Below are 27,152 nucleotides of genomic sequence, written 5' to 3' on the forward strand. Positions count from 1 at the left end.
ATCATTCTGAAAGCGATTCGACCTATTTTTAGCTTTGGATCAGCACAGGGAAAGAATGACAGACCAAATCAGCTACAGGACAAACAAACACCAGCCAGTGTGTCTTTTGGCATGACTCATATATGACTATTAATATCTATTAAGCTAACAAAGGCTGTCACTCTCTATCATGCCTTTGTTGACAGATGATATAAATGTGTATTATTGCTTCACAGACTCGTTAGAAGCCAATTACGACAAGTTTTGGTTGCCAGCCAAAAATGAACAAGCAAGATGATGAAACAGCCTGCAGTGAGTAATCATTTTATGATTTCAGTATTGATTATTAGTTATCGACAGTAATAAAATATCTTACATGTTTAATAGATTTTGGTTTATGTGCTGTAGGTCTATGAGTGAACAAGAGTGGCCTTGCTGAAAGTTGCGCTTGGGATGCTAAAAATGTGATTGCACCCTAGGGAGTGTCATGAGGGGATGTACCCCTCATAAAATCTGATTGGCCACCCGAGCCACATTGGGAAACGATATGAAGTACAATAAAAAATAATGAGTGCACATTACCTTTCACTCAATGTCTATTTGCCATTTGTCATGTTTTCATCAGTACCTGGGATTGCACAATAGCCCTCCTGAAACCAAAATAAATCCAAAAGCAGTTTTTCTTTCCACCACTTAACTTTCTCCAATCAAACTTTCAGTGGCAGATCATCTGACTGCCTCACAATGGTGTGAAAGCATGGCTATTGTACCCATCCCTTTATCCAACAGGTTTAATGTAAACTTGCTGAGAAAGCACTGCTTACATAAAATACTTTTGATAATTTATTGTGAAAAATTCCAACTTCATATCCAGTTTCCTAAGACTCCCTATGTCAAGAAAGAGCTTAAAACTGCAATTGTAGTGGACACATGAAGCTTAATTAAATGCTATTAATTGCCTGCTAGAGTCTATGGTGGCCCTGAAGGACAAAACAAATTTACAAAAGATGAAACACTTTTACAAAGTTGGAGACAATTTAACATTTTGGAAAACATTTTTACATTTTATAAAACTTAATGACATTACCAAAACACTTTTACCAAAGCCATAACAAATTTACAAAAACAAAAAAAAAAAAATTTTTTACAAGCAGTGAGACAATTTTACAAACGATGGAACACTTTTACCATTTCTGGAACAAATTAACATTTCATTTTTAACGGAAAGGGAATGTACCGAACACCGGAAGTGATCCGGTAGTGATCGAGTGAGGGGTCATTTAGTTTGTTTGGATGGAGAGAAACCAAATGGAGCGATGTTACACAAAGTGTAGGAACCAACTTGGGTGCTTACCTGGTTGATCCTGCCAGTAGCATATGCTTGTCTCAAGATTAAGCCAGTAAGTCTAAGTACACACGGCCGGCACAGTAAAACTGCGAATGGCCCATTAAATCAGCCATGGTACCGGTACTCTGTTTGGTACAGATCACTTCCGGTGTTTGGTACATTCCCTTTTCTGTTAAAAATGAATGTGAATTTGTTTCAGAAATGGTAAAAGTGTTCCGTCGTTTGTAAAATTGTCTCACCGCTTGTAAAAGTGTTTTTTTGATTTTGTAAATTTGTTTTCTTGCTGGGGTTGGTTGTCAGATTTGGATACACTTTTTGTTATACTGGTTAAAATGATCTTTATGTCCTGATGGCAATCAATACATAATGTGTTCTTAAAAAAGAGTGAAAAAAAGCTGTTATCTACAGCTGGAGTAAACCTGGGAAAACACCAACCAATCAGCCTTTTTTGGGTGCCAAAATTTTAACCAACCAACCAACAAAGTAACAATCAATGTTTGAATGAATGAAACACTTCTCCTCTGTCTCTCCTCTCTCCCTCCTCATACACTTACCCCTCTCCTGATGCCTTCATGACTGTCAACACTGTAGGAATAGACCATCTACACTGAACATGTTTAACAACAGTAGAGCTGTTACAGTGTTATATATGTGTTATAACTTTTCTCCTGATATCCTGTCACCAGTACAACTGGATAATGCTAGCATGACAGTTGTGAGTACTAACAGCAGCCATGTTTGTTTGTGTTTTTAACTTTCACTATGATAATGTTTTGGTGAGGACCGGTTTTGAATCAGTCACCATCATATGGTCGCAAGTCAGCGGCGCTTGTGCATGCGAGACTACCCATCCTAGCTTTAAATGTAAATTTGTTTTGGCCTTGGTAAAAGTGTTGTGCTGGTGTAATTTTTATGAAATATAAAAATGTTTTCCAAAATGTAAATTTGTCTCCAACTTTGTAAAGGTGTTTCATCTTTTGTATATTTGTTTTGTCCTTCAGGGCCACCGTAGAAAGTCAGAGCCCTAGCATGGACACCCCTATCCAAAAAGTCTGGACACGCCCCTGCTCTGATAATAAACACCAATATCAGTTACATTTATGGAGGGGGGAGTCACCTAAAGTCGTCAACAAAATAAGAATGTATTCCATTATCATGACTTATACAATACAATCTCGAATCATACAAACCGGACAGCAATGTAGAGACCGAAAAAAATCACCATTAGACTCGAGTTCTTCATCGCAGAGGATACTGATATTGTGATCAAAGTTAGACCTCGTGAACGCTTTCATCATTAAGATTCTGAAGCGGATGTCCATACTTTAAGAGGAAGGTGAAAATAACATATTTTTCTTTCAGGAGGAACTAAAACAAAGCGCACATGTGGCCGCTGGCTCCGCCTCGGCCATGTGACAGTGTGCAGGCTGACTCAGCCGGCTCGTCATGCAGCGTCAGTCTGGAGTCGCACAATTATGAAAAAGCAACCTTCCGCTGGAGCTGCAGCCGAAGCGGATCACTCCAACGTCCACCGGGCTTTCCTTCCAAGGCTAACCGAGAGCAACGCCGATAGATGGATAAAAGCCACGACACAGCTCTTCCTGAGTCTCAACGGTGAAGAGAATGGTATGTGGTCCTCTTTGACAGGACTCTTGGTTTTGTAGTCCTGTAGATTATCGTCGTGACTGATCTGGGGGTTTTGAGTGGCATGCTGCCTCCTGTCCGTCAAACACCCATAGGAGACCCTAGTGGATTTTGCTGTTTGCTAACTGTGTCGTTGTTCAGCTGAAACACTGTGACTGAGTCTTACTAAGGACATCACACAGGGTGGCTCACTGTCGAGCAACAAAACCCTCAAATCACACTCAGGCGTCACGTTAGCAGGCTACAGAGCTAGCTCGCTAGTGCTAAATGCTAGGTACTCAACCTAGCTAAGAGGCTAAGGCAGCTGGATGAAGCTAGCAGAGGTTTCTTTGGCTCAAGACAACAGAGACAAAGATGATCTCCACCACACAGTCTGATTGACAGATAAAAGTGCAGCACCTGACCCTTGTTTCAGAGACATCTCTGCCAGCTGTCTCAGATGTTGCACACTGTCATTGCCAGTAACACGTCAATGCCACCTTGAGTTGCAGCCAAGTCTTAAATTTAAAGCTCTCTACTCCGCAAACTAAAGTGACGTTTAACCCTCCTGTTATGTTCGTTTCTCTGGAACAGCAATACCGTCCCTGGGTCAATTTGACCCGGGGCATATTCAATTATCCAAAAGTGTCAGAACCCTAAAAAATCCCAATATACATTTTTTAAATTTAACTTTTAACTCCATTACTAACCATTGAAATCAAGATTTAGTCCACTGGTATTCTTTAATTCTCACAGATCATGGTTCAATGAGGATAACTCACTCGTTTTTCATTAAAATTCATGTTAAAACTTATTTTAATGTACATTGGAAAGCCCTAGATATAAATACAATAGTTTGACATGACATATTTTTGTGTATTTTTTATTTTTATTTTATTTAAAAAAAATGTATTAAGTGAAGTTGATCAATTTATGCGACTCATCTTCTGTCACATGCTGCCCAGATTTTTATGCTGCATTTAGCTGGTTTGGAAGGCACACATTGCCTAAAATAGATTCTAAAAGGGTCAATTTGACCCTTTTTAAAGTTCAAAAATCAAAAGAAAAATTGTTAAGTATTTTTTTGGTATGGAACTTCTTCTGCTTGGCTTAATAAGTTAAATGAACATATAAAATGAAAATGGTTGATTTCACATATTTGCAACCCCCCTGCATGTTTATATTATATACTGTTTGTGGGCCAATTTGACCCGGCAGTCAAAGTGGTGGCTCAAAGGGGTCAGAAGTAGGGATGCACCGATTCTACTTTTTAGGTCCCGATACTGAACCGATCCGATCCCGGTATTGATTTAACAATCTCTATTCCTTAATGTGATGATAAAAATCCAATAACCTGCTGTTTTTTCACACTTTGAATTCATTAATAGAGGGTTTCTTCCCTCTTTGCAGTACGCTACAGCTCACGTAAACTTCCTCCTTTGGGCTTCCATTGTATTTTTCAGCGCGACTGCCATCCCTCGGAACATTAGCTCTGCACATGTTGCAAGTTTCCGATGGAGTTGTTAGCAAAAGAAGCGATAAATGCACCTACACCGCGGAGCCTCTGTGGCTATATATATCGGCCCCTAGTCACCGATATCCGATCTAGCTTTTTGAGTCCGATCTGGCCGATATCCGATACCAGGATCGGATCGGTGCATCACTAGTCAGAAGGGTCAAAAACTAATTGTTTCTTTGCAACTGTGTGACATATTTCCCCCCAAACACGCACACATGCACACACACACACACACTTTTAAAATGAATTTTCATTAAAAACGAGTGAATTATCCTCATTGAACCATGATCTGTGAGAATTAAAGAACACTATTGCACTAAATATTGATTTAAATGGTTAGTTATTGACTTAGTAATGAGATTACATTTTTTTTTATTGGGATTGTTTTTGGGTTCTGACACTTTTGGGATAATTAGATATGCCCGGGTCAAATTGACCCAGGAACATATTGTTCCTGAGGAAACGAACATAACAGAAGGGTTAAATAGTGCATTTATCATCCAAGCTCTTTTATGTGACCTTTGCACGTTCACTCATCCTACCTCAGTGCTGTTAGTTGTTTTAAGGTAGAGGGCCTTCTGTAGACAGTGTTAAAGACAACATTAGGCAAGGCAAGGCAACTTTATTTGTATAGCACATTTCATACACGAGGGCAACTCAACGTGCTTTACATTAAACATTAAAAGCATTGGAAACATCCAGACAAGCATAAAATAGTACAATTAAAATGACAAATATAATAAAACAGAAAAGAGAAGAATAATTGGAAATATATTAAAAGTAAATTGAAAATTTGCATTTAAAGTGAGTTAAAATAAGCTAAGATAGGAAGGCAGTGGCAAATAAACAAGTCTTGATCTTTGATTTAAAAGAGGTAAGAGTTGGAGCGGACCTACAGCTTTCAGGGATTTTGTTCCAGATATGTGGTGCATAATGACTAAACGCTGCTTCACCATGTTTCGTTCTGACTCTTGGGACTGAAAGCAGACCAGTACCTGATGACCTCAGAGGTCGAGGTGGTTCATAAAGTAGTAGCAGATCAGCAATGTATTTTGGGCCTAAACCATTCAGTGCTTTATAAACCATCAGCAGGATTTTAAAGTCTATTCTCTGACAGACAGGAAGCCAGTGTAGAGATCTAAGAACTGGAGTGATGTGGTCTACCTTTTTGGTCCTTGTTAGGACTCGAGCAGCAGCATTCTTTATGAGCTGCAGTCGTCTGACGGACTTTATAGGGAGTCCTGTAAAGACACTGTTACAGTAGTCTAGTCTGCTAAAGATAAATGCATGGACAAGTTTTTCTGCATCCTGCTGAGACATAAGTCCTTTAATCCTTGATATATTCTTAAGGTGATAGTAGGCTGACTTTGTAATTGTCTTAATGTGGCTGCTGAAATTAAACATTAGTATTTGTAAGTTATAATTTCTCCTCCTCTGCTCCGTGACACACACGGCCTGCTTGTTTTCCTTGAATTTCCTGTCTGGTCTTCTCTGGTCACGCTGCAGACCGAGGAGCTCAGGGTGAGAGGAGAGCAGAGGACTTGTAGCCAGAAGCCATGAGTCATGTTTGACCACACTGTGTTGTTGGTACACAGTGAGTGAGAGCTGGCTCATATATCACATTACACCTCCATGATAGTTCATACTAGGTTTGTTGACATGAAAAAAAAACACTTTCTTTGGAGCTTAAAAAACAATTGTACACCTTGTTAAATTGATGTTGTAGTGTATTATTATGGGAATAAATTAACCCAATGGGGAAGAATGGCTTGGCATTGTTTACATGTTTATCCAGGGAAGTCTAATTCATATCTCCTCACTTACTTTTTGTTGTTATGAAAAAATACCGACAATGTTAAAAGGTAATAACAACTATCTTATAATGTGGATAGGATAGTCAGGAAGCTAAAGACAGCAGTTTTTCATTTAACTTAAACTAACAAGTCAGATATATGGCCTGTAAGATGAAGAAGTGATTGCTAATCCCACATGACAGTACTGATGCATTCCCTGCAGCATGTTCTCGTGTCCTCTGATAGGCTAGCAGGTGCTTGTCTTCTTCCTATCTTCTTCAAGTCTTCTTCCTGTCTTCTGCCTGTCTTCCACCTGACTTCTGCCTTATTTCCCACAGTGTTAGTCTGAGCTGATCACATGCCCCAGCTTACCACTAGATGATGAGAGACAGTCCTATGCTGCTACTGTGATAGCCTGATAGCTGCCTGAAGAACTGTTACTGTTTTTTCTGAGCACTCTGTGTAATTTGATCTGGGTCACTGATCAGTGATGAAGTCTTATCATTTATATCTTGAGTAACAGTGAATGAAGTGGTCACTAGCTCTGGCATAAGTGCTTGAAACTTGACTTGGATCACTTTGTTTTGGTGCGGAGTATAGTTAATGTTTATGAATTGAGCATATAGAGTGTGTGTGTGTGTGTGTGTGTGTGTGTGTGTGTGTGTGTGTGTGTGTGTGTGTGTGTGTGTGTGTGTGTGTGTGTGTGTGTGTGTGTGTGTGTGTGTGTGTGTGTGTGTGTGTGTGTGTGTTTCAGCCTGCAGAGCAACAACTGTGGCATGCCTCTCAGACCTCTCTTATCTCACACTCCTACCTAATCCATTTGCATACACACTTGCCCTTTTGGCGATGACCAACACAGTTTTTCCATTGACACCTGAACAGGGCTTTACAGTATTTCTCAATTGCTTAAACACATTTCTTGACATCCACCTCATTTTCTCAACACTATGAGCACAAAACCAAATTTTCAAACTACATTCACCAAACCTCTGGCTCTTCCTGCAAAACCAAACAATGTTGTCAGACCATACCCCAAGTCAATCAAAACTAAAAACAATAATGAGCAGTCACTACACACTACATCAAAAAATTTAAAACACAACGCTCAGGACATGAAGCTGTAGAAATAATGTTTATTCTTCACAGTAGGCTAAATGAATTTTGAATTTAGCTCCTATATCCAGTCAAAATAAAGTCAAAACAAATATTGATGAGAAGAACGTGGTCTATCACAGTAGCTCGGATTTCATCAGAAGTTACTGTTCTTTGTCTTTCTCGGTATCACTCCCCTCCTCTTCCTCCTCCACCACCTCTTACACACACTCTTCCTTTGCCTCTCAGATTTCTGTCCATTGTACAACCTTCAACACCCAGTGCTCTCTGAACTGGCTTATATTGGTTTCCTCACATCATTAGCCACAGGTGTGATCAGTTCTGAGTTGTTGTATTGAAGCTGTGCTTCAAATGTGTTAAACTTTTGCTACCTGTGCTTACCTTTATTCAACACAAGTGCATCACAGTGCAACATGTGTTTTAGTGAGTGAGAATGTGTTTGAAGTTGTGTCTAACAGGTGATAAGTGTTTATGGTTCTGCCAAAGGAGTGACTGATTCAGTCACTCAGTAGTATGGGTTCAGGCCGCTAATGAATTTGGTTCAGACGATAGGGTTGAGTGTTTTAGTGATTGAGAAATACTGTAACAAAAATTGGTCACAGTCTCAGTTTGTTGATTTCATGAATGGAGCCCTGAACCCTGTAGTTCCTACACAGATGATTCCCCCCACCTCTATTCCTCACTCTGCAGAGCTATAGCTCCCAGAATCTACCATGTGCATGTTGTAGTAAATCTTTAATCTCTTGTGCTGCAGCTTTTCTATGATATTATGTGCTAAGACAAACATGCATGGTTTCAAACTTTCGAGGGCATTGTTTAAGCAGAAGACTTCAGAAGCAGTAACCTAGCACTCTCCCTCCTGCTATCTCTAACTCTTGTACCGGTTTAACCTTATTTTTTCTTAGGCTCATGTAACCATGAGCACCAGATGTTGAGAAGGACCATCACATGCTTTACATTAATAGTCTATGGAGCTGCTCGGAGGTAGGACTCGGGGGTGGCATGCCAGCATGCTGTCAGCCCATGCTGTGCAGCCTCTCAGAGATCTGCCCTGGGGCTACAAGTGTGGGAGCTGGAGAACCATCACACTTTGGTCTCATGACTGCATGAGCTGACTTCACTTCAGCGTGTAGCTTTCAGGAGTGTAATCTGGAGACTTTCATGAACCCTTACCCTCCGCTTATCTTTCTTTAAAAGGCCTAGATAAACTACTGGAAGATGTGCAAGGATTACATTTGATAAGGTCCTGTGTTCTAAAATGTCCTTCATTTTCAATTGAAGCCAATACAAAAGCCTGCTTTGAATTTGCTTTAACACCATTAAAAAAGCTAAATTTTTACCTAGCTATTTCATATATAAATGTCATATTCTGACCTTTTTAATAGTGCTGGCCAGAACTGTCAGCCTGCACCTAGCTCTCCAAAATCAGGACACAAGACCTGATCTGTTAAGGACTGTTAGATCTAAACTGTTTTTGAAAATGCTTCATTATTTGGTTGCTATTTTGATTTTCCTATAATGTTTCCTCAGAGTTTTAGAGATGAGGCAGGTTTGTAGCTGTTAAGTGTGTAGGCATTAATTCCTTCTGTAGCAGAGAGGTCAGCTGTTTTCTCTCAAAGATTGTCATCAATGCACATGCAGAAAGAGCCGAATTAAATTACTATGACATGTTTAAATCTGTTAGAATCTCTGTCACACTGTGTAGGATTTAATCGTACAGAGATGTGATAGTCTTCATGGCTTTACTGTGTTATTTATTGAGGGACTTTAAAGCTAGGGTTGGTAATCACGGAAAACTAGCATGAATTGGAATGTAGCATTTCCTCAGGACTCCGTCTTTTAACAACGATTTGATTCGTACCATGATTCGTGGTTGCCGATCCGATTAGAGGACGATAATGGTTCATTTAGAATGATATGATCCGAAACAGTTCAGTGACTTGAAATCGATTCAGTAACTTTTTAGCCAATTGTCGTGTTGCCGTGGTACTTTACTTGACCTTTACATATCCTACAAACAGCGAGCGACTTATTTAGAACATCTCCGTCTTTGCAAGAGCCAAAGCGTTTCCAGACGCTGGACTGCAATGGTGGCTTGATAATTTCTCGCTCGCCGGCTTCTCCTCTGCCATCCTCCATGCTATGTTTTGTTGTCTGCTGGCGCGTAGCGATGACGTCACAGACAGGCAGCCTGAATTGAATAACGTTTAACGTCTTTACCATTAAAAGTGCAAAAAAAACTCATCCATATAAAGTCTGTCGTGCTTAAATCCAATGTGTTATTTCCAAGTATCGATTTATTACCTTTTAAAACGATGTTAGATCGGTATATGTTGTCCGGAAGGCCAACTTGCCAAGCACAGATCGATGTAGTCGGATTATAGGAATATAAATCGATACATCGATGTAGTAGATGAATCGTTACACCGCTATTAAAAAGCTGAGGTATTGTCCTCAGATGTTTTGTTCCATGAAACCTAAATTCAAGAACACAGAAAGGTTTGGGTTGTTGTTATAAAACTAGGAAACTACTGCATGCTCACATTCAGAACCAGAGATTTTGTGCCTTTTTTTTTTACTTAAAAATTTGTTGCTTGGATTTTCTGTTGATCTTCTATTGGATTATTACTTATCATTTTGGTTATACGCCATCACATCTCAAAAATGTATGACGTATATGTCTATAACCGGACTTGTAGTACCTCCTTGGATTGTGTTGTACGACTGCAGCTCCCCTGTGATGTGAACTAATGCAAAGAGAAACAGTGGAGAGGAATTAAGGTTATAGCATGGAAAAAAATCATGACAGGAGCCTTAGCTCACTGTACCGTGGAGGATGCCCTAGTTTTGTGTTTATGCTTATAGCTATAGCAATGTAACAACGGTTCAGTGGTGACTACTGTCATAAAACCTATAACAGTGATCTGTATGAAGTAGTTCATACAGCAGGACACCTAACTGCTGCATTTTATTTCAGTTTGGCGGTACACGGGAGCCCAATTTTTCCCCTCAAACTCAAACCTTATGTCTATTTTCCATTGCACCATGTAGGAACCTCATATAAATCAAATCAGAGCCAGGACACTTTAAAACAAGCTTTTAAAAGTTAACAGGAAAAAGTGCAACGGCCTCTGTTGGTACCCTGGGAACTGCTCTTCTTTTTGGCTAGTGCTCTACTACCCCCATGTCCTACAGTCTATCTAACGGGTAATAGAATTGCCAAACCAGATGTCATCTGAACCCTGTACTACGTCAGGCAGGGCCAGAGGAATGACGGGTCAATCAGCCAGCCTTGTTTCATTGTTGGGAAAAAGGAGGGGGAAGGAAGAGCTCATCTAATAAGGTTTCTCAGTGTTTGGATGTCTGTGTGTGAGGTGATGTCAGTAGGAGTGTACAGTCAAAGACATCTCTTACTGTTCATCTTGTTGAACATGAACACACTAACACTCAAACAAACACACTTGCCAATTAACAAAACACATAGAATCCCAAATAACAGAGCCCAGGAGAGATGAAAAGGTGCTGGCCAAGATTTCCTAATCATAAAACCTGAAGCTAAGAGAGAAACTAAAGAGGAAGAGGGAGGGAGGAAGTGTGTGTGTTTTTGGCAGGGTCTCTAAAGTGCTTGGGTCCTTTTGTTGCCTGACATTCTCAGGTACCGTGGTAACAGGTTAGCAGGACACAGTCCGCTCTTTATATCCTTTATTAACGCTTTGTCTGATGGAGCTGGATCAGGATGACCAACCAGTTTGTGTTGTGACGTTTCTTTCGCGTCTGTCACCACCAGTTCTCCAGGTACGGAATCATCAAACAGAGGATTAGATTAGAGATCATGATTACATTGATAATTCAATGAACCAGAGGGCACTGAAGAGTCAATGAGCTGCAGCAAACAATGACAACACAGCGTATTATAACATCATCACAACAACATCATTCACAGATATTATTTAGGCTGCTGATTAAAAATGTAATTTTGAATTATGTTTCAATTTCAAATACATTTTTGACATTTGCAGATGTTTCCTTTTGCACCAGGACTTTGATAAAAGAACTATGAAACGTACACTGATTTGATAACAAGAGTTAGATTAGCATAGCAGCAATACTGGACGTACTGACAGCTAGCATAGCTGTGTCAATAAAACCTGGACAGAGCCAGGGTGGCTAGTTCCCCCTTAAGGTCCTGGGGTCTGGCTTTATGTTAAGGGGCAAGTTTGAGAGTGATCTCCTCACTCACTTTGGAATAACAATAAAATGTTTAGTAATATTAAAAAAGTGTTGAACTAGTTCTTGTTAGAGGTGCATTTATCACTTTATTAAGGAGACCTGCATTACTTCTCTAATTGTGGATGTGCACTGTTTTGTTTTGTTTTGATGTGGATATGGTGATTGATTTTACACTCACAGGTGTTCTGCCTGTTATTTTTATCATATCTAAAAAAGTTGTATTTGATATTCTAACTTAATCCAAGGTTTCTAGCTGCTCTACTAAAAGTCCCTGTAAGGTGTTTTTAACTGTTTATGAAACAGACTGATGTATACAAGGATGCCTCTTTATGACATCAGCAAAAAGTTTGGCAATTCCTAGATTGTAATTTGTACTGCCTGTCACCACTGTGAGAAGGTAGAGGTCGGATCAGACCATTGACAGCCCCTGAAGAAAACCTTTTTTTAAACTTTGCCCACAGAAAATATTGAGTGTTAAATTTGACATTTGTTTGAAGAAGGCAGGGTGAGATTTTACTTCAGAAAACTTGATCTAACGTTTACGTCGAATCGACAGCATAGCCTACGTCATATGTCCGCGTAGCTCCCGTACCTATGCAAAGGCCTACGCAGGTAGCCAACGCATCCCTCCTTGAAAATGTGACTACGCGTTGAATCGAGGCAGACAGTAAGCCCTGTGATTGGTCTGCTCGGCTGCATTGTATTTCCCGCATTCTAGCACTTCCATGATCCCTGCACATCGGCCGCAGATCGGCCATGTATTTCATCTCCTCCAACGTGTCCTCTCCATTCTTCCCTGTAATTATTGCTGTATGATAAACAGCAACATGTATCGGCTATAAATGAATGTAATACGCTTGGAATCGCAGTGAACAAAGTATACAGAAAATGTAGCGGACCGGAAACAGACGACTATCAGAGAGACCACACTGCCCTCAACGATTCGGTCGTGTGTTGCTGCGTGTCACGGACACTGGACGCACAAGTATGTAGTGTTCATGTCCGCTTCGACCACTGCTGCCTAGGGTTGACGCAGAAGTATAAACCAGCCTTTACACATGCACAGGACAAGATCAGCAAAGAGAGATAATAGGTCCCACTTTGTCCACAGGGGGCGCCAAAATGTATACAAAAAATACATAAAATTCCTCACAGGAGCTTTACATTTGTACTCAAACAAAGAGATAGAAACTTGCTCTTCTGAGAATAAAATTGACATCTACAAAACCCATATAATATGTTTATATCAGCCAGCTCAATATGCAGGTAAATCTTTCAGACAGGTTAAACTTAATACAACATATTTTGAAAAGTAGATGATGAATACAAAAAAAAGCATTAAGTGAGCAGCATGTATGCAAGTTAAATGAAAGACCAAAAAATAAGTGCCAATGATAAACAATGTTACTATAGGTCTGAATGAACTTGAAATGGCATCATTAAGCATCTGAGCCTTTAGACATTTCTGGCACATCCCAACCCATAGTTATTCCTGAGCAGCGCTGCAACAGTTCTAAGAGTAGAGTATAATCAGGATTGTTTGTCATTTATGGACTCAGCATGCCTATTTCAGACCTGAACATCCAAACCCTGCTTTTATGCTGATATGTGATGTCATGTTGTGGGTTCCCTGTTAATGTGACTTTGTGGCGCTCAGTTTCTCTGACTCGAACTTTTTAAGGCTTTTTTTCCTGGAAGTAAGTTTCAAAATAAAGGAGGCCTCCTGAGTTGTTGGTGCCTGCCCTCAGTTGTCGGGAGAGGTTTTGTGTGTGCTGCATGAATCACAGTTGGTGGTGTGTCTTCAGTCGACAACTAGGTATATATCATTGAAGCCTCTGCCCATGCACTAATCCTCTCCCACACCCCCCGCCTCCCTCGTCTCTTTCTCCCCAGCGTTAAGTATAATATCTAGTTTGTCTCAGACACATTCATCTGCCCCCTGAGTGCCTTCTTACAGATTAACTGTGGATGGAGTTTGGAGGCTGCAACTTCTTACTGATCACTCAGCTTTTAACTCGGGCCGGATCTGTACGGTAACAGCATCGCTGTAGACTTTGACACCTTTATGGAAATTGTGGCCAGATCTTCTTCTGCTGTGGGACAGGGGCAGGCAGAAGTTGGTTTGTTGCTGATGATCCAGTGCTCAGGGGAGGCTGTGGTGACTGTGGTTTGTCCAGGAGATGCATGAAGGAGCCCTGCTATGTTCCTGTACAAAGCCCTTAAACACAGAGATGAAGAGGAGGACTCCAGGTACACGTTCAGTGGCTCCGCGGGATGACCTGTGTGTTCAGATTTACCTTTAAACCACCATTTGTTTTCGGCAGCGTTAGACCTGAAACACTGTGGATGGTACTGTTTCCCTGTAGGGATTGATGTGATTACTGATTGCTAGAAAACGTTCTTTTTGTGATATATTCATCAACGTGAAAACATTGCATTCTGTGCAGCATTTGCAGCTACACATAATTTCCGTGCTTGCTGGTTTTGCAATACTCTTGTTCTAGTTTCAGGAATAGTTGAAAGCTTTGGTCTGCAGCAGGTGATGGTGTTTGCAGGTTTCGCTCTCAGTGCTCGAAAGGATTAAAGCTGCTAATCTGTGCTGGGTCCCTCAGCTGTGCTGGGGGAACCATGAGGCAGAAATTGAAAATTCCTTTAAGATAAATCCTTCCTGAAAAAGAGTCGTAGTTTTTTTTTATCATCTTTATGCCAATGGTAGACACCTGTAGCTGATATGCCTCCTGAACTGTTGTAGTTATAGCTGCAGTGATTTTTTTTCCTTTACTAAACCTTTTAATCCCTTTTTATTTTCATCGACTCAATCTGAGATTAAGGGGTTATAAACTCCCCGTGCCCTTTGGGGATATTTAGAGTTTTCAGAGAAAAGGATTTTAACTGCGGTAAAACACAAATATGATTCATCTTCATGCTCTTTCAGCTCGCTATCTTCGTCTTTTAAGCAACATTGTATTGAATGTCAGCGCTGTTTGTATAAAAATGTTATCACTACACAGCCGCATTGTTGTTTTAAACAACCATGGGAGACAATTAGCTAACAGCTTGAAATGACTAAACGCTAACATGATAAAGCAGTAGGGAATGTCTGCTGCCATTCATCTCTAACAATATGCAACTGTTCCTTTTGTTCACAGTCCCAGAAACCCTGGATAGAAAGCACTTTCACCAAGAGGGAATGTGTGTACATACTTCCAGTGTCAAAGGACCCCCACAGGTATGTGCTCAGACTCTCTGCAGAGTGCTTTGTGGCCAGAGCCATGGAAACGGTGTAATTGTACAGTGTGCGCTTAAAGACAGCTCGAACCCTAACCACTACTCTCCATACAGAAAATGAGTCTGTTTCTACATAATTTTGATGTTTATGTCTGTCACTATAATTACTGTGTTAAGTGTTAGTTAAGACCGGTGATGGAGAACCTGTGTGTCATGTATCTCCTCATCTTAATACCAATCAATCTGCCAGAATCATAACAAATCATTTAAAATCTCTTGAATCAGTTTTAAAAACTCTAAAATACATATCTCAGTGAAACCTTTTTGGTGATTAAACTTGAAATGTTCCTGTGTTTGTGTGAGTGTGTATGGTGTGTGGGCACGCATAAAGACCTGCTGTGAACATTTGTTCGTCCAGTGTAGCAGGATTTTCTGCAGACTTACTGGAATCTTACAAAGCAGTGTTGAAATCGTTGGAAGGCTTCTTATTGGCTCAGCATGTGGATGAGAAACACACATGAAATAACTCAATCAAAAGTCCACCAGCTTACTTAACAGCTTGATTTAATACTAAAAAGCTTTCCCACTCGCATGTTTTTACTGTTTAACCACCTCATTTGTGTGTAAGCCATTTGGGTGTCTAGTTAGTTTTTCAAGAAGTAGCATTCCTTCCTTTCTTCGTGTAAAGTCACGGTGATAATGGATAACCCTTTCCTTTAGTTTTCTTTCACATCAATTATTTGCCACTGGCTTTTCTCCACTAACTAAAGTACGTGCTACTGCTCGAGGATGAGTATGAGGTGTTAGTGAACATGGGCTCATTTCACATCAGGCCAGAGGCCCGCATGTGACTGTGATCAGAGTGAGATTCCCCTTGGCAGGTTTCACAACTTGCTCTTGGTTAAAGGCCAAACTGACCGGGCAGCCTGCCGAGCACACAGATAACCTTCCTTTATGTCCTCAAACACTTTGTCCACACAAAACTTAACTGTAAAAGTGATCAAATCATTGTACATTTCTTTGTATGTTTGAAAGTATGCTTGACATTCAGGTGTTGTGGGTTATATAAATTTAAATCCCTGATTAATTATGTTCTTGTGAAATTCTTTCCAGATGCCTTCCAGGATGCCAAATCTGCCAACAGCTAGTCCGGTAAGTACTTGTTGAGCTTTTGTTTTACTAATTCTTGTGTAGTCTGACCAGTTACTGAACACCAGAAAAAAAGCCTGCAGCCAATTCTTTAACAGTGTTATTCCACTGAACAGCGACCCTCCTCAGGAAACAATTCACTTCCAGGCTTTGTGTGTCAGGATGCTCACTCTCGCCTTTCAGGTAATTAAAGGAGGTGAAAGAGGGACAAAAAGCTTGGGTTATTGATTCATTGTAATGATAATAAACTGAAACAGCACGCTTAAAATACAGCTTACCAATGGTCTTGAAAGTCTCTAACCCTGTCATCATGGTTCGATCTTTAGATAGATTTTTAATATTATAAAGATAAATAGAAGTTATTGTAAGGATCAAACGGTGGCATTTTAAGATGCATTGTCAAAATACAGAATTGATACCCAATCTTGCAAATGTGACCAGGGGTTGTACCAGATGTAGCCAACTAAGGCTACGTTCACACTGCAAGGCTTAATGCTCAAATCAGATTTTTGCTCAGATCTGATTTTTGTTTGCCTGTTCACATTACCATCTATAATGTGACCTGTATCTGATTCCAGTGTGAACTGTTGCGGCTCCGAACTGCCCCGTAAGCCCAAAAGAACAGTAACAATGACGTCACATGGCAGCTGTTTCACAAACGTAAACATGGAGGAAGTCAGCATTTTCGCCTTTGTTACAAAGTTTTTGTGCAGTGGGCGCTGGAGAATGAATGACCAGGTGCGGAGGAGGTCAAGTATAAAGAAAAAGAGAACCAAATTGCTTGTTTCGGCTTTTTGTGGAGCTGTGGCGACAAATACGATTGAAAGGTCTATGTGGATGCGGACACGGAGTCAGGAGTGGTGGGTCTGCGACGTTAATAGTTTCACAGAGACAGAGTTTATTCAAAACTTCGGGATGTCGAGGGCAACTTTCAATTACATCTGTCAGCGGCTCTCCCCAACACTCCTTCGGCAGGACACTCAATTTAGGCTCTCCATCGTTGCTATCCTCCATTTTTGCAAGGCTACCGCCACGCAGAATTGTGACATGTGTCGCTATAAAGTGACATGTGACAAGTATCAAATGCACATCAAATCAGACTTGGCCGTTCACACTGGGGTTGAATTGAAAAAAATCAGATCTGTATCTGATTCAGGACCACATATGTAAGTGGTCTAAATCTGATTTGATAAAATTTGATTTGGGCCAGATTTGAGTGTTCACACTGCCTCTAAAAAATCTGACCTGGTCACTTGACCCACCAAAAATCGGATGTGGGCCACTTTTGCCTTCAGTGTGATCATAGCCTAACTGAGCTTACAGTAGCATATTTACATCAATAGTTAGTAACATTTTCTCCAGCTGAGTATTTAAAGGTACACTGTGCCGAATATAGCGGCATTTAGCAGAGCAGACTTGGTAGAAATGGAATATAGTATGCATAAGTATGTTTAAATTAAAGTAAAAGTTGCTGAATATAAAGATAATTTTGTTTTTGTTAACTCAGAATGAGCCTTTTATATCTGCATAGGAGCAGCTTTCCTTCCAAAGAGGCCTCCATCTTGCACTGCCATGTTTCTACAGTAGCAGAGAACGGACAAAGTATAACACACGCGTTTTTGTATTTAGTGAATGGCTGCACAAATGCAGTAGTTGGAATATGACACATTATTGGAGCTTCTTGTTCTTAAAAGCCACAGTCGTTTCACCGATGAGAGAGGTGAGTAAGGAAGTGTTTCAGTCTAGAATCTGATCACCAGATATTGCGGAATATTCCCATATCTACTAGGGATTTAAAGGTACGCTTACTCGTTACCCGAACCATTTCAGTACAGCATTTCCTGTTCATGCAGATGCGTACTGATCCAAATATGCGTAGAACTAAAGGTAATTCGAACCCAATTTCCCCCACATGGTTTGGAAAAAAAAGAAGCGCACACACACAGCTTGTATAGCTGAAGAGCAAACTCTGAATTTCTCAACACGGTAGAAGCTGTAGTAACTATTCTCAGAAGTCAAAGCTTGTCTTGCTTTCTTCCCCAGTCATGGTTTCTGAGTTAAGGTTGGGCGTTGCTGTTTGAAGGGCTGGCATTATCAGAGTTAATAGATCACATGTTGTACAAGCAGAGGGTTAAAACAATAGCATGTCTTCCATACACTGTCTTTGGATAAAAAAAATTTTTTATCTCTTCATATATATATTTTTTTTAAATGTATTTTTGGGCATTTTCGCCTTTATTGATAGGACAGCTGAAGAGAGACAGGAAATGTTAGGAGTAGAGAGCGGGGCCAGACATGCAGCTAATGGTCGTGGCTGGGAGTCCAACCAGCAACCTCTGCGACGAGGACTATAGTCTCTATACATGGCGTGCACCTAGACTGCTAGGCCACCAGCGCCCCATCTCTTCATTTTTTTGATGAATTTTATCATTTTAATTACTTAAAGCATGTCAGTGTTGCTAAAATCTTAGCTGAAATACTGAGCTACTTTTTAGATAAAATCAACAAGGTCTGTTTTTAGTTCCTGTGAGGGTTGTTTGATATGTTCCCATAGAGCCTGTATTTCACAGATGTTTAATGAAGGATATAAAAGACTATGTTCAGAAGGTGTGGCAGGGATCCTTGTCTTTTGTCCTGAGCTTTTAAATTGGCCTTTATTATTCCACTGTGTCTGAATGAGTGTCCTGCATTACACTGAAAGTCCTACATAAGTATGTTTTAGTATAATTGATATCATTCAGTTTTGAGTATTCAACATTAAAGATTATAAGAGTTGATTCTTGCACCATCAATTAAAAGTCACTCTGTTTACCTTGAAGGTGCTGTTGTGGGCGACTGGTCAGGCAGCATGTTGGCTTCACAGCCAGCCTGGCCACCAAGTATTCGGATGTGAAGTTGGGTGAGAACTCCAACCTGTCCTTGCCCGCGCCGGAGGAGTGGTCAGTGGAAAAACACACAGAGGCGAGCCCCACTGACGCCTATGGTGTCGTCAACTTCCAGGGAGGGTCTCACTCATACAGGGCCAAGGTAGGAGGGCAAATTCTTCTCTGCTGGAGGGTTTATTTTTTTAATGAAAAAAAGACCGGTTGTGATAACTTTGACATGGATTGTTTAAAAAAAGGTCTTGCACAGTACTCTCAAGTCTTTCTCTTGGCTGAGATTTATTTGGACATCAATGTCAACATTTACTTCCATGCAGTTAACACTGTTCACTTGTGTTTATCACACAAGTAAGATTTCCCAGCTCAAAAATATGAACAAAAATATGAATATGTAATTGTTGTCATTGTGTATGAAAGTACTTAATCACTTGAAGCATGGAATAAGGGGGAAGGGGGGGCTTTAAAAAGTATGCCCCTTATCTTTACTTGTTCAATTCATATGAATTTAGTGCCACAACAAAATCAATCAATTTGCCATTTGACCGAAAGTAATTTTTGATAATGTAATAATAATTCAACAATTTTGAAGAAAAAGCACCAAATGCATTGCCTGTGATTCTCCTCTAGTGATGTTTTCTTTTCTTCTCTGCTCTTTGTGTCCACATGATCTTAACTTTCTTCTTCGTCTCTGAAAACGGCAGTATGTGCGTTTGTCCAACGACTCGCGGCCGGAGAGCATCCTGCGACTGATGCTGAAGGAGTGGCACATGGAGTTGCCTAAGATCTCATCTCTGTCCCACGGAGGAGTTCAGAACTTTGAGCTGCACCCGCGCATCAAGCAGGTAGTAGGGAAGGGCCTCATTAAAGCTGCAGTCACCACCGGGGCCTGGATCCTCACTGGAGGGGTCAACACAGGTATGTGGTTGATTGTAGAGATTTGTTAAGCCTTGGAATTCTGTGGTTTTAAGCTGTTGTCTCCACATCAAGCACTAATGTTATGCAGGCCTGAATGTTACCCCTTAGATGCCTTTAAATCAAACAACTCAATAGAAATGGTATGTAGCCCTTTAACTCACACATTCAGGTTCAGGAGTCAGCAGATTCTTCAGTCACCGCTGTACTTATACATGTGATAAAAAGGGAGAGGACACACATTCTTATAGCAGAATTAGAGAGAGGGTTTCTTTTTAAATGTCACTCAGTAGAAGTGCAGATTCTCAGTTTTTCTGATATCAGTTGTCAGTCTCATACTCACTCTATCAGCGGGTTGCCTACCTGACAGTGAGTCAATTCTTCTCAGTTTACATTTGCGTGTGTGTACTGTGCAGTGCGTCAGCAACTCTATTGACATGTCTGAAAAGCTAATGTTTGATTGAAGCTTAGTGATAGGACTGCAAGACATACTACCACCAACTTAATAAAGGACTTCCAAGAAGCACCATGCCCAAGAACTAGAGTTTAAAATTCCTGTTGATTTTAAGATTGTTATACTAAGTTGCTAAGAAACAGTTTTTGTTAGTTATATTCATTCTATTTTTAATTACTTAATTTATTTATTTTTGTTGTGACATTTAGATTTAAATAGATCGGGAGTAATGTCTGAATCCAGTCGGATGTTGCATTACGCATGAAAACTGGTCTGAGCCTCACTCATACTGTGACGCATGCAGCTCGTCCGTTAAAGGCTGGTCTCAGATCAGTGCTCTGTATCAACCCATTACTGCAGATCAGACTTATTTACGATGACTTAAAAGGTCTGATGTCTGCATCCATAGTTAAAATAGATCACCTTTAATTGGGCACATCATGGGGGCTCCAGGTCTGAAAAGGAAAGGCACTGAGTTTCTAAAGTTTAATGAAACTAGCCCACAGTTGTTTAGGTGCTTTTCATCAGAGACATCCTTTGTTGATTGTTCTTCAGTTTAAACAATAACAAACTGGGGTGTAAGTCTTTTTAAAAGTTGTATTAAATTGAAAGATATCACATCAAACTTGTAATGTTAAGGCCTCCTTCTGTGAGTAAATAGATATTTCAGTTATTGAATAGACATGACAGCTAGATAATTCTTACTCTCCCTTGCTCCATCACACATTCTCTAATGAACACTTTCGCTCACTTACATCGGACACAAAGCTGCACAAACACACAGCCACCATCAGTGTGATGCGCTGATGTAGCAGAAGTTGTAATACCGGGCTCTAAGCATGTCATTTTGCTGTGTGTCGTGGCCGAGGTGTGTCTGCAGCCACAGCGCGGCGTTAAGATGATGTGGTCTGATAATAGTGTTTAAATCATTACTCACAGGGTCAATTATCCAGACCTGTGATTACGTTTAATGCCTCTCTGGCACCCAGGGCTGTTGGGAGGGTCTCCTGGCTCACAAATTACTGCTGAACCCATGAGATCCTTTTACTGAGGACGGTGGCTTATAACAACCTCAGGGCTAATGTATTTGTTGTGGACTTGCCCCAATGTGCAGTGTCTTTGTCACAGAAGGTAGAGGGTGTTGGCTCTGTCTTTTTTTTTTTTAAATAATTCTAAATCATCATTCATTTCTGGTTTTCATCGCCTGTCACAGTTGAAAGTGAGGATTGACAGTTGTATAGCCACAAATACTTTAATAGAATAGAATATCTTTATTGTCATTTGTAATGCGTACAATGAAATTAAGTACAAGGAAAACAGAAAATGTATCGATTGATCAATGTGTCCTTTCTAAAGGTGTGGCCAAGCATGTTGGAGACGCACTCAAAGAGCACTGTTCAAGATCATCAAGAAAAATTTGCACTATTGGGATCGCACCCTGGGGAGTCATTGAAAACAGGAATGACCTAATTGGCAGAGATGTAAGATATAACTGTTAAGCTTTGTAAACTTCTCCTAAGATAACCTCTTCTTCTTTATAATGTTGCATTTTCATGACAGCATTGGTTTTGTCAGAGCTTGAATCTTTTTTTTAAGCTACAGAAATCTTTTTTTTTTCTTCTACCCACATTCACTTATCCTCATCGATTTTTCTGTCCTCTCCATGTCCTCGCTGCAGATTATCGCTCCATATCAGACACTGCTGAACCCTCTCAGCAAATTAAACGTTCTCAACAGTCTGCACTCTCACTTCCTCCTGGTGGACGATGGGACAGTGGGCAGGTACGGCGCTGAGGTCAAACTGCGGCGGGACCTGGAGAAGCACATTAACCTCCAAAGAATACATGCACGTAAGAAAACAACAAACAAACTCCAGTACAGAAGTTTTCATTGCTAAGATACCAGAGCAAGAGGAGATTATATGGGATTTCTTTAAGATCTGCAGAGGCAGTCCTGGGATATCCTCTGTGATAATGCAGTGACATTATTTGTTTGAGTTAAAAACCCCACATCCCCTTACTCAAGTTTTTACCAACTCGGAGACAAAACACAACACTTGGACCTTAATTACTGAAATTCATTCTAGTACTTACTTTTAGCTTGAGTAAGTTTTTGTCTCATACAATATTCTTTTTAGTCCAACTCCACATTATGGACATCATTTAAAGAGCTGTTTTCCAAAGCTAATACATTAATAGAGCTCCCCTTCTGCAAAAGAAAAACAAAACAAAATCAAAGTCTTCTTTAATGTCAAATAAACTGCAGTATGCACTAGACATCCTGAGGATTTGAAATTGGGTTTCTCTCTCAGACCCAAGCAACAACAACAACACATAAACGTAGGAAAGCTAGAAAAAGATAAGTAGAAAGCTAATAGAAATAATAAAATAGAGTTTAAAACAGTGCAAAAACGTTGCTATAGTGCATTTTAAAATCAAAGTGAGTGTGTGCGTTTCAGTCCTGAGGATGACAGACCTCAGCGTTTATTTGGGGGGAGGGGGTCAGTGACCGGGTTAAGTCTGTGAAAGGGGCACCATGGGAAGAAGGGGCAAAACGGGGAGAGAGTTCAGCATCCTGACTGCCTGGTGGATAAAACTGTCCCTCAGTCTGCTGGTTCTGGCCCGGAGACTGCGTAGTCTCCTGATCAGTTTCCTGATGGCAACAGGCTGAAGAGGCTGTGAGATGGTGTCTGTGACAAATGGTGTATTGATGCATAACTTTAAAGTAGTGTGCATTTACTTTAAAAGTGTCATTCATTGTTATAAAACTGTCCAGTACCTAAAAGTGAACATAAGAGCCATTATTAACTCGAGAAGTTGCTTGAGTTTTCAAAAGTGTTCCAAAAAGGAGACATTAGATGACCATGAAATTACTCAAGACTGCATTTACAGATGATTAACTTACAAAACCAAAAACAATACAGATCACTGATGACATTTTTCTGTCTAACTATCCGAAGTGTTACACTGGCTGTGAAGCATTGCTGGCTAATTCATGATTTGTCCATTAAGAGTTACCAGACTCTGAAAATATATATATTTAAATATCTGCCTGTATTATGTATTAATCAGGTTAATATGCATTCATATCCGTTAACAGATTCAACATTAAAATGTACAGTCTGTGTTGACCGATCACATTTCAGGGAGCTGTGGTGTATGCAGGAAAAACAGTCTGTATAGAGAGAAAAAAAGGGGCTCGCAAACCCACACCAATACAATGTTATTCCAGCTTCCAGTGGTAGTAATCCAGTGACGATTATTAAGCTCTATAAAACATAGACTTTATAAATAATGGACATAGTATCGATGACGACACCCATCTGTTCCTGAGCGCTGTTTTGAAGCCAATCGGCGGCAGCCATATTGGATATGCCAGGCATAGTGTGACGTAAAGAGGCAGAGTTTGAGCCTCCTAGCCAACAGCTATGTGTTCCCGACCGGGAGTCAAGTCAGTCATGTCCTTAATTGGGCAAAAACTCGTAATCTTAACATCTTCTGAACTGTCGTGTTTAAAAAATTCACCCCGAGTACAGTGTGTGCTGAAATTAGCTACGTAGAGCCAAGCTGTTATTTGAACCAGGCTATAAACATGTTTAATAATGCTGCAAAGATCTTCTTTTTGAATTGGTGTCTATGTGGTTTCTGGTGTTTCTGCAGCATACCTCAAGTGGATTCTCGATGAATTGCAGTTAATAACACTTACACATGGGCTTCATACTTTTAGGCCGGAGGTTGCCGCTTGCTATAAATGGATATGCCCGTGCAAATGCAGCTATCAATCAGGTCCAGATCAAAAGTGTCCACTTAAGACTCTAATCTGCTCAACACTGTTTTGCAAAAGACTTAAAAAAGACTCAACTACCTGAATACATCATAAACGATCGACCCAACCTCTGTTCCAAAAACATAGATTTAAAGTGTTCCTCTTGTTCTTCTCACAGCAGACCCAAGACAGATTACTCTTTATCATGATGTCGTTATCCTTAACACCAGTCTGAGACATATCGGAATTAATTATCTCCACTGTCCAGTTAAGATTGCACTCCACTTTGTTGTCATTGTGCGTCAGTTTGAGTCTGTCTGGTCCAAACTTGGAGATAACAGTAAGCTGGCCATTATCATCTCAGCCTTTCTCAACCTGTCATTTGGATGACTCTGTGTTAGGAGAATAAAAAGTGTCATGAACCAAGACTTTAGGCACACTCTTCATCCTCTTTGTTTTAGGAATTGGTCAAGGAGTTCCTGTTGTGGCTCTGATCTTGGAGGGGGGTCCCAATGTGATCCTGACTGTGCTAGAGTACCTTCAGGAGAGCCCTCCTGTCCCTGTGGTGGTGTGTGAGGGGACAGGCCGTGCTGCTGACATACTGGCCTACGTCCACAAGCAGACTGAGGAGGGAGGGTAGGACATATGCGCACGCACACACACACACACACACACAGACACACACACACACACCCACACACACACACACACACACACACACACACACACATATATGAACATGGGGGTTGTCGGTTGAATGTGGTTGGTGTGACCTACATTTCTACATCCTTCTTGTACTTTGTTTTTTTACAAATTAAATAAACAGATGACAGAAAAAGAGAGGAGCAGAAGAGTACGATCAAGGTTTCAGCAAATGTTTCATTAAATATTTAGATCTGTGGTTCCTTTATTCTTTGATGCAGGCGTAGTTAGTGGCTCTCTTCTATTTCTGTCCCTGAAGGCTTTCTCACAACCAACCACAACCTGCTCTGTTTGAGTGGAGCTGACAATAGTTCAACTTAAGTATACTTTAAAGCTAACTGGCAGATGAAATTTGCACCTACTGTAGTGACCACAAGTTTCTTCAGTGTCAAAGACTTGACTGGAAATACACTCTTATCTGTTGTGAAAACCCCCTCAACAAACATTTCTTCTTCCTCTTCAATGAGTTTGTTTTGGACATTTATCCATTACACAGACTGATCCACCAAGCAAATAAAACAAGGCTGTTCAAGCATCACATTCACAAGAAACCTACACTTATATTTGAATCCTGTTGAATTACAGAGTTTAAAGTTAGTCTCAGAATATTTATTTTAAACAGTTGCCACCTTTGGCTTAAATGACTTAAATTTCCTCTGTTATAATCAAATCTATTAATTTACCTTCAGTTTTGAAGCCTGGATCAAATGACACATTTATTGATGGATGATCTGCATTTTATTTTATTCAGATTTACTACCTTTCCTGAAGAAATAAAGCAAATGAAACTAAAACACTTATGCATAATCAGTCAAGACTTCACTGTGTTGCTGGAGGAATTTTATATGTTCTCTCTCTATAAGTCGATTTTTTTTTTTTAAAAACCTATGCTCAGAGCTGTTTAAATCCATCTCCGTCTTACTCTTCTGCTGCAGCGGTCTTCCTGATGGGGTGGAGACAGACATCATAGCAACCATTAAGAAAACCTTCAACTTCAGCCACAGCGATGCCATCCATCTCTTTCAGACTCTGATGGAGTGCATGAAGAGCAAAGAATTGGTAAATCAAACACATTGAAATTGTAATTGTATATTTTCCTCATGCTCTTACATGTGTAATCATTCTTGTTCAGTTTTATACATCAGTTTCTATTTCAATGACTGAGTTCTGCACTGAAATAAACTCTCAAAGCTCTGAATCATTATTCAACTCTGAAAATCAAAGAATGAAAAGATGCAAAGTTCAACTAAAAGTACCCGTTTACCATTGTGGATCACTTGAGTTGTTCTGCTAAATTAATGCACCACATACCGCAAACTGGAATCATCTGGATGATGTCTGTGGGAACTTGTTAACAAGTTCTATCTTGTTTCTTGGTAAACAGATCACTGTGTTCCACATCAGCTCCGAGGAGCACCAGGACATTGATGTGGCTATTCTGAGGGCTTTACTCCAAGGTTAGTGCCCCACTTCTCTCTGAACCTTGTTTGTGAGAGGGAAAGTCACATAAAGTTGATCCAGCCTATTCCTATGCCGAGGTTGTTGGTGTTAGGAGATGAAAATCTCAAGACTTGGTAATGTTTTTATTCTGATATAGATATGCTTTGAGAACAGACTCTCCCTCTTGTGTGCCCTTGTCTTTGTGTTTCTGAGGAGATCATGTTGCTCACATTCACAGGGCCTCCTTATTCCAACACTGTCAGTCACTGAGCTGCATGACTCAGGCTCACTCTTTCTAAAGTCTCCTCCAGAAACATTGGCTTTTCTTTTCAAATTGTGTCTGAATAATGTTTTTTATTCTTGGATAAATGCATTTTTTTCATGTTTTATTTCTTAAAATGATCACTCTTCTCCTGAAAGAAGGGTGTTGTTTTCATCTCAAGTAGGCGCAGCAAATCTGTGTTGTACAACCTCATTCCAGTTTACTCAGACAAAAGCAAGGGCATTTACGAGTGACTTCAGCTGATTGATAGTTTGAAGAAAAAAGGTGTAGCCACTGAAAGACAAATAGGCTTTGACTGAAAACGCTTACTTTGGCAAATATTTGTCAGGCCTAAGACTTGGTGAAACAGTAACTCATCTTAAGAGGGACCCAAGGCCTCACAAGCTCTCACTCAAGAGCATTAGTATAATGAGTATAATTAGTTATGCTTTAAGATCTGTTTCACTAAGATTCAATTCATTTTCGAGGCTGGATGTGAAATGGGAAGTTAAAAGCTGATTGTTCTTAAACTACAATCCTTTTTATTGACTTAGTATTTTTATAGCAGAAAAAATGTTAAAACGTAGTGATTTAAGTCCATCAAATCTCTGCTGAGATTCTTATGAGGCATCTCAACGTTACAACCTGCAGACAGTGGTTATGATTGTTTGATTCAGATGGCTCCTAGAGGACAATAAGGCAGCTTACTGTGGAAGAGAGCGGTAGACTGAACAGGGATTTACTTTGCAGTCT

At 40.2% G+C, this 27,152-nt stretch overlaps 1 protein-coding gene across 1 annotated transcript in view; it reads left to right on the forward strand.

The window, feature by feature from the left end:
- Window positions 1-2,707: 2,707 nt before the first annotated feature.
- Window positions 2,708-27,152, forward strand: part of LOC117810301 (transient receptor potential cation channel subfamily M member 7-like) — a 48,284-nt gene continuing 23,839 nt past the window's right edge. The window contains 10 exon segments of the mRNA XM_034680065.1: window positions 2,708-2,953; window positions 14,755-14,834; window positions 15,947-15,985; window positions 18,802-19,009; window positions 19,566-19,779; window positions 21,587-21,711; window positions 21,909-22,080; window positions 24,457-24,631; window positions 25,633-25,756; window positions 26,082-26,154. Of these exon segments, the coding sequence (XP_034535956.1) occupies window positions 2,951-2,953; window positions 14,755-14,834; window positions 15,947-15,985; window positions 18,802-19,009; window positions 19,566-19,779; window positions 21,587-21,711; window positions 21,909-22,080; window positions 24,457-24,631; window positions 25,633-25,756; window positions 26,082-26,154 (1,213 nt within the window). The 5' untranslated portion in view covers window positions 2,708-2,950.

This window comes from Notolabrus celidotus, chromosome 3 (genome assembly GCF_009762535.1).
Source record: "Notolabrus celidotus isolate fNotCel1 chromosome 3, fNotCel1.pri, whole genome shotgun sequence".
Lineage (NCBI taxonomy): Eukaryota > Metazoa > Chordata > Actinopteri > Labriformes > Labridae > Notolabrus > Notolabrus celidotus.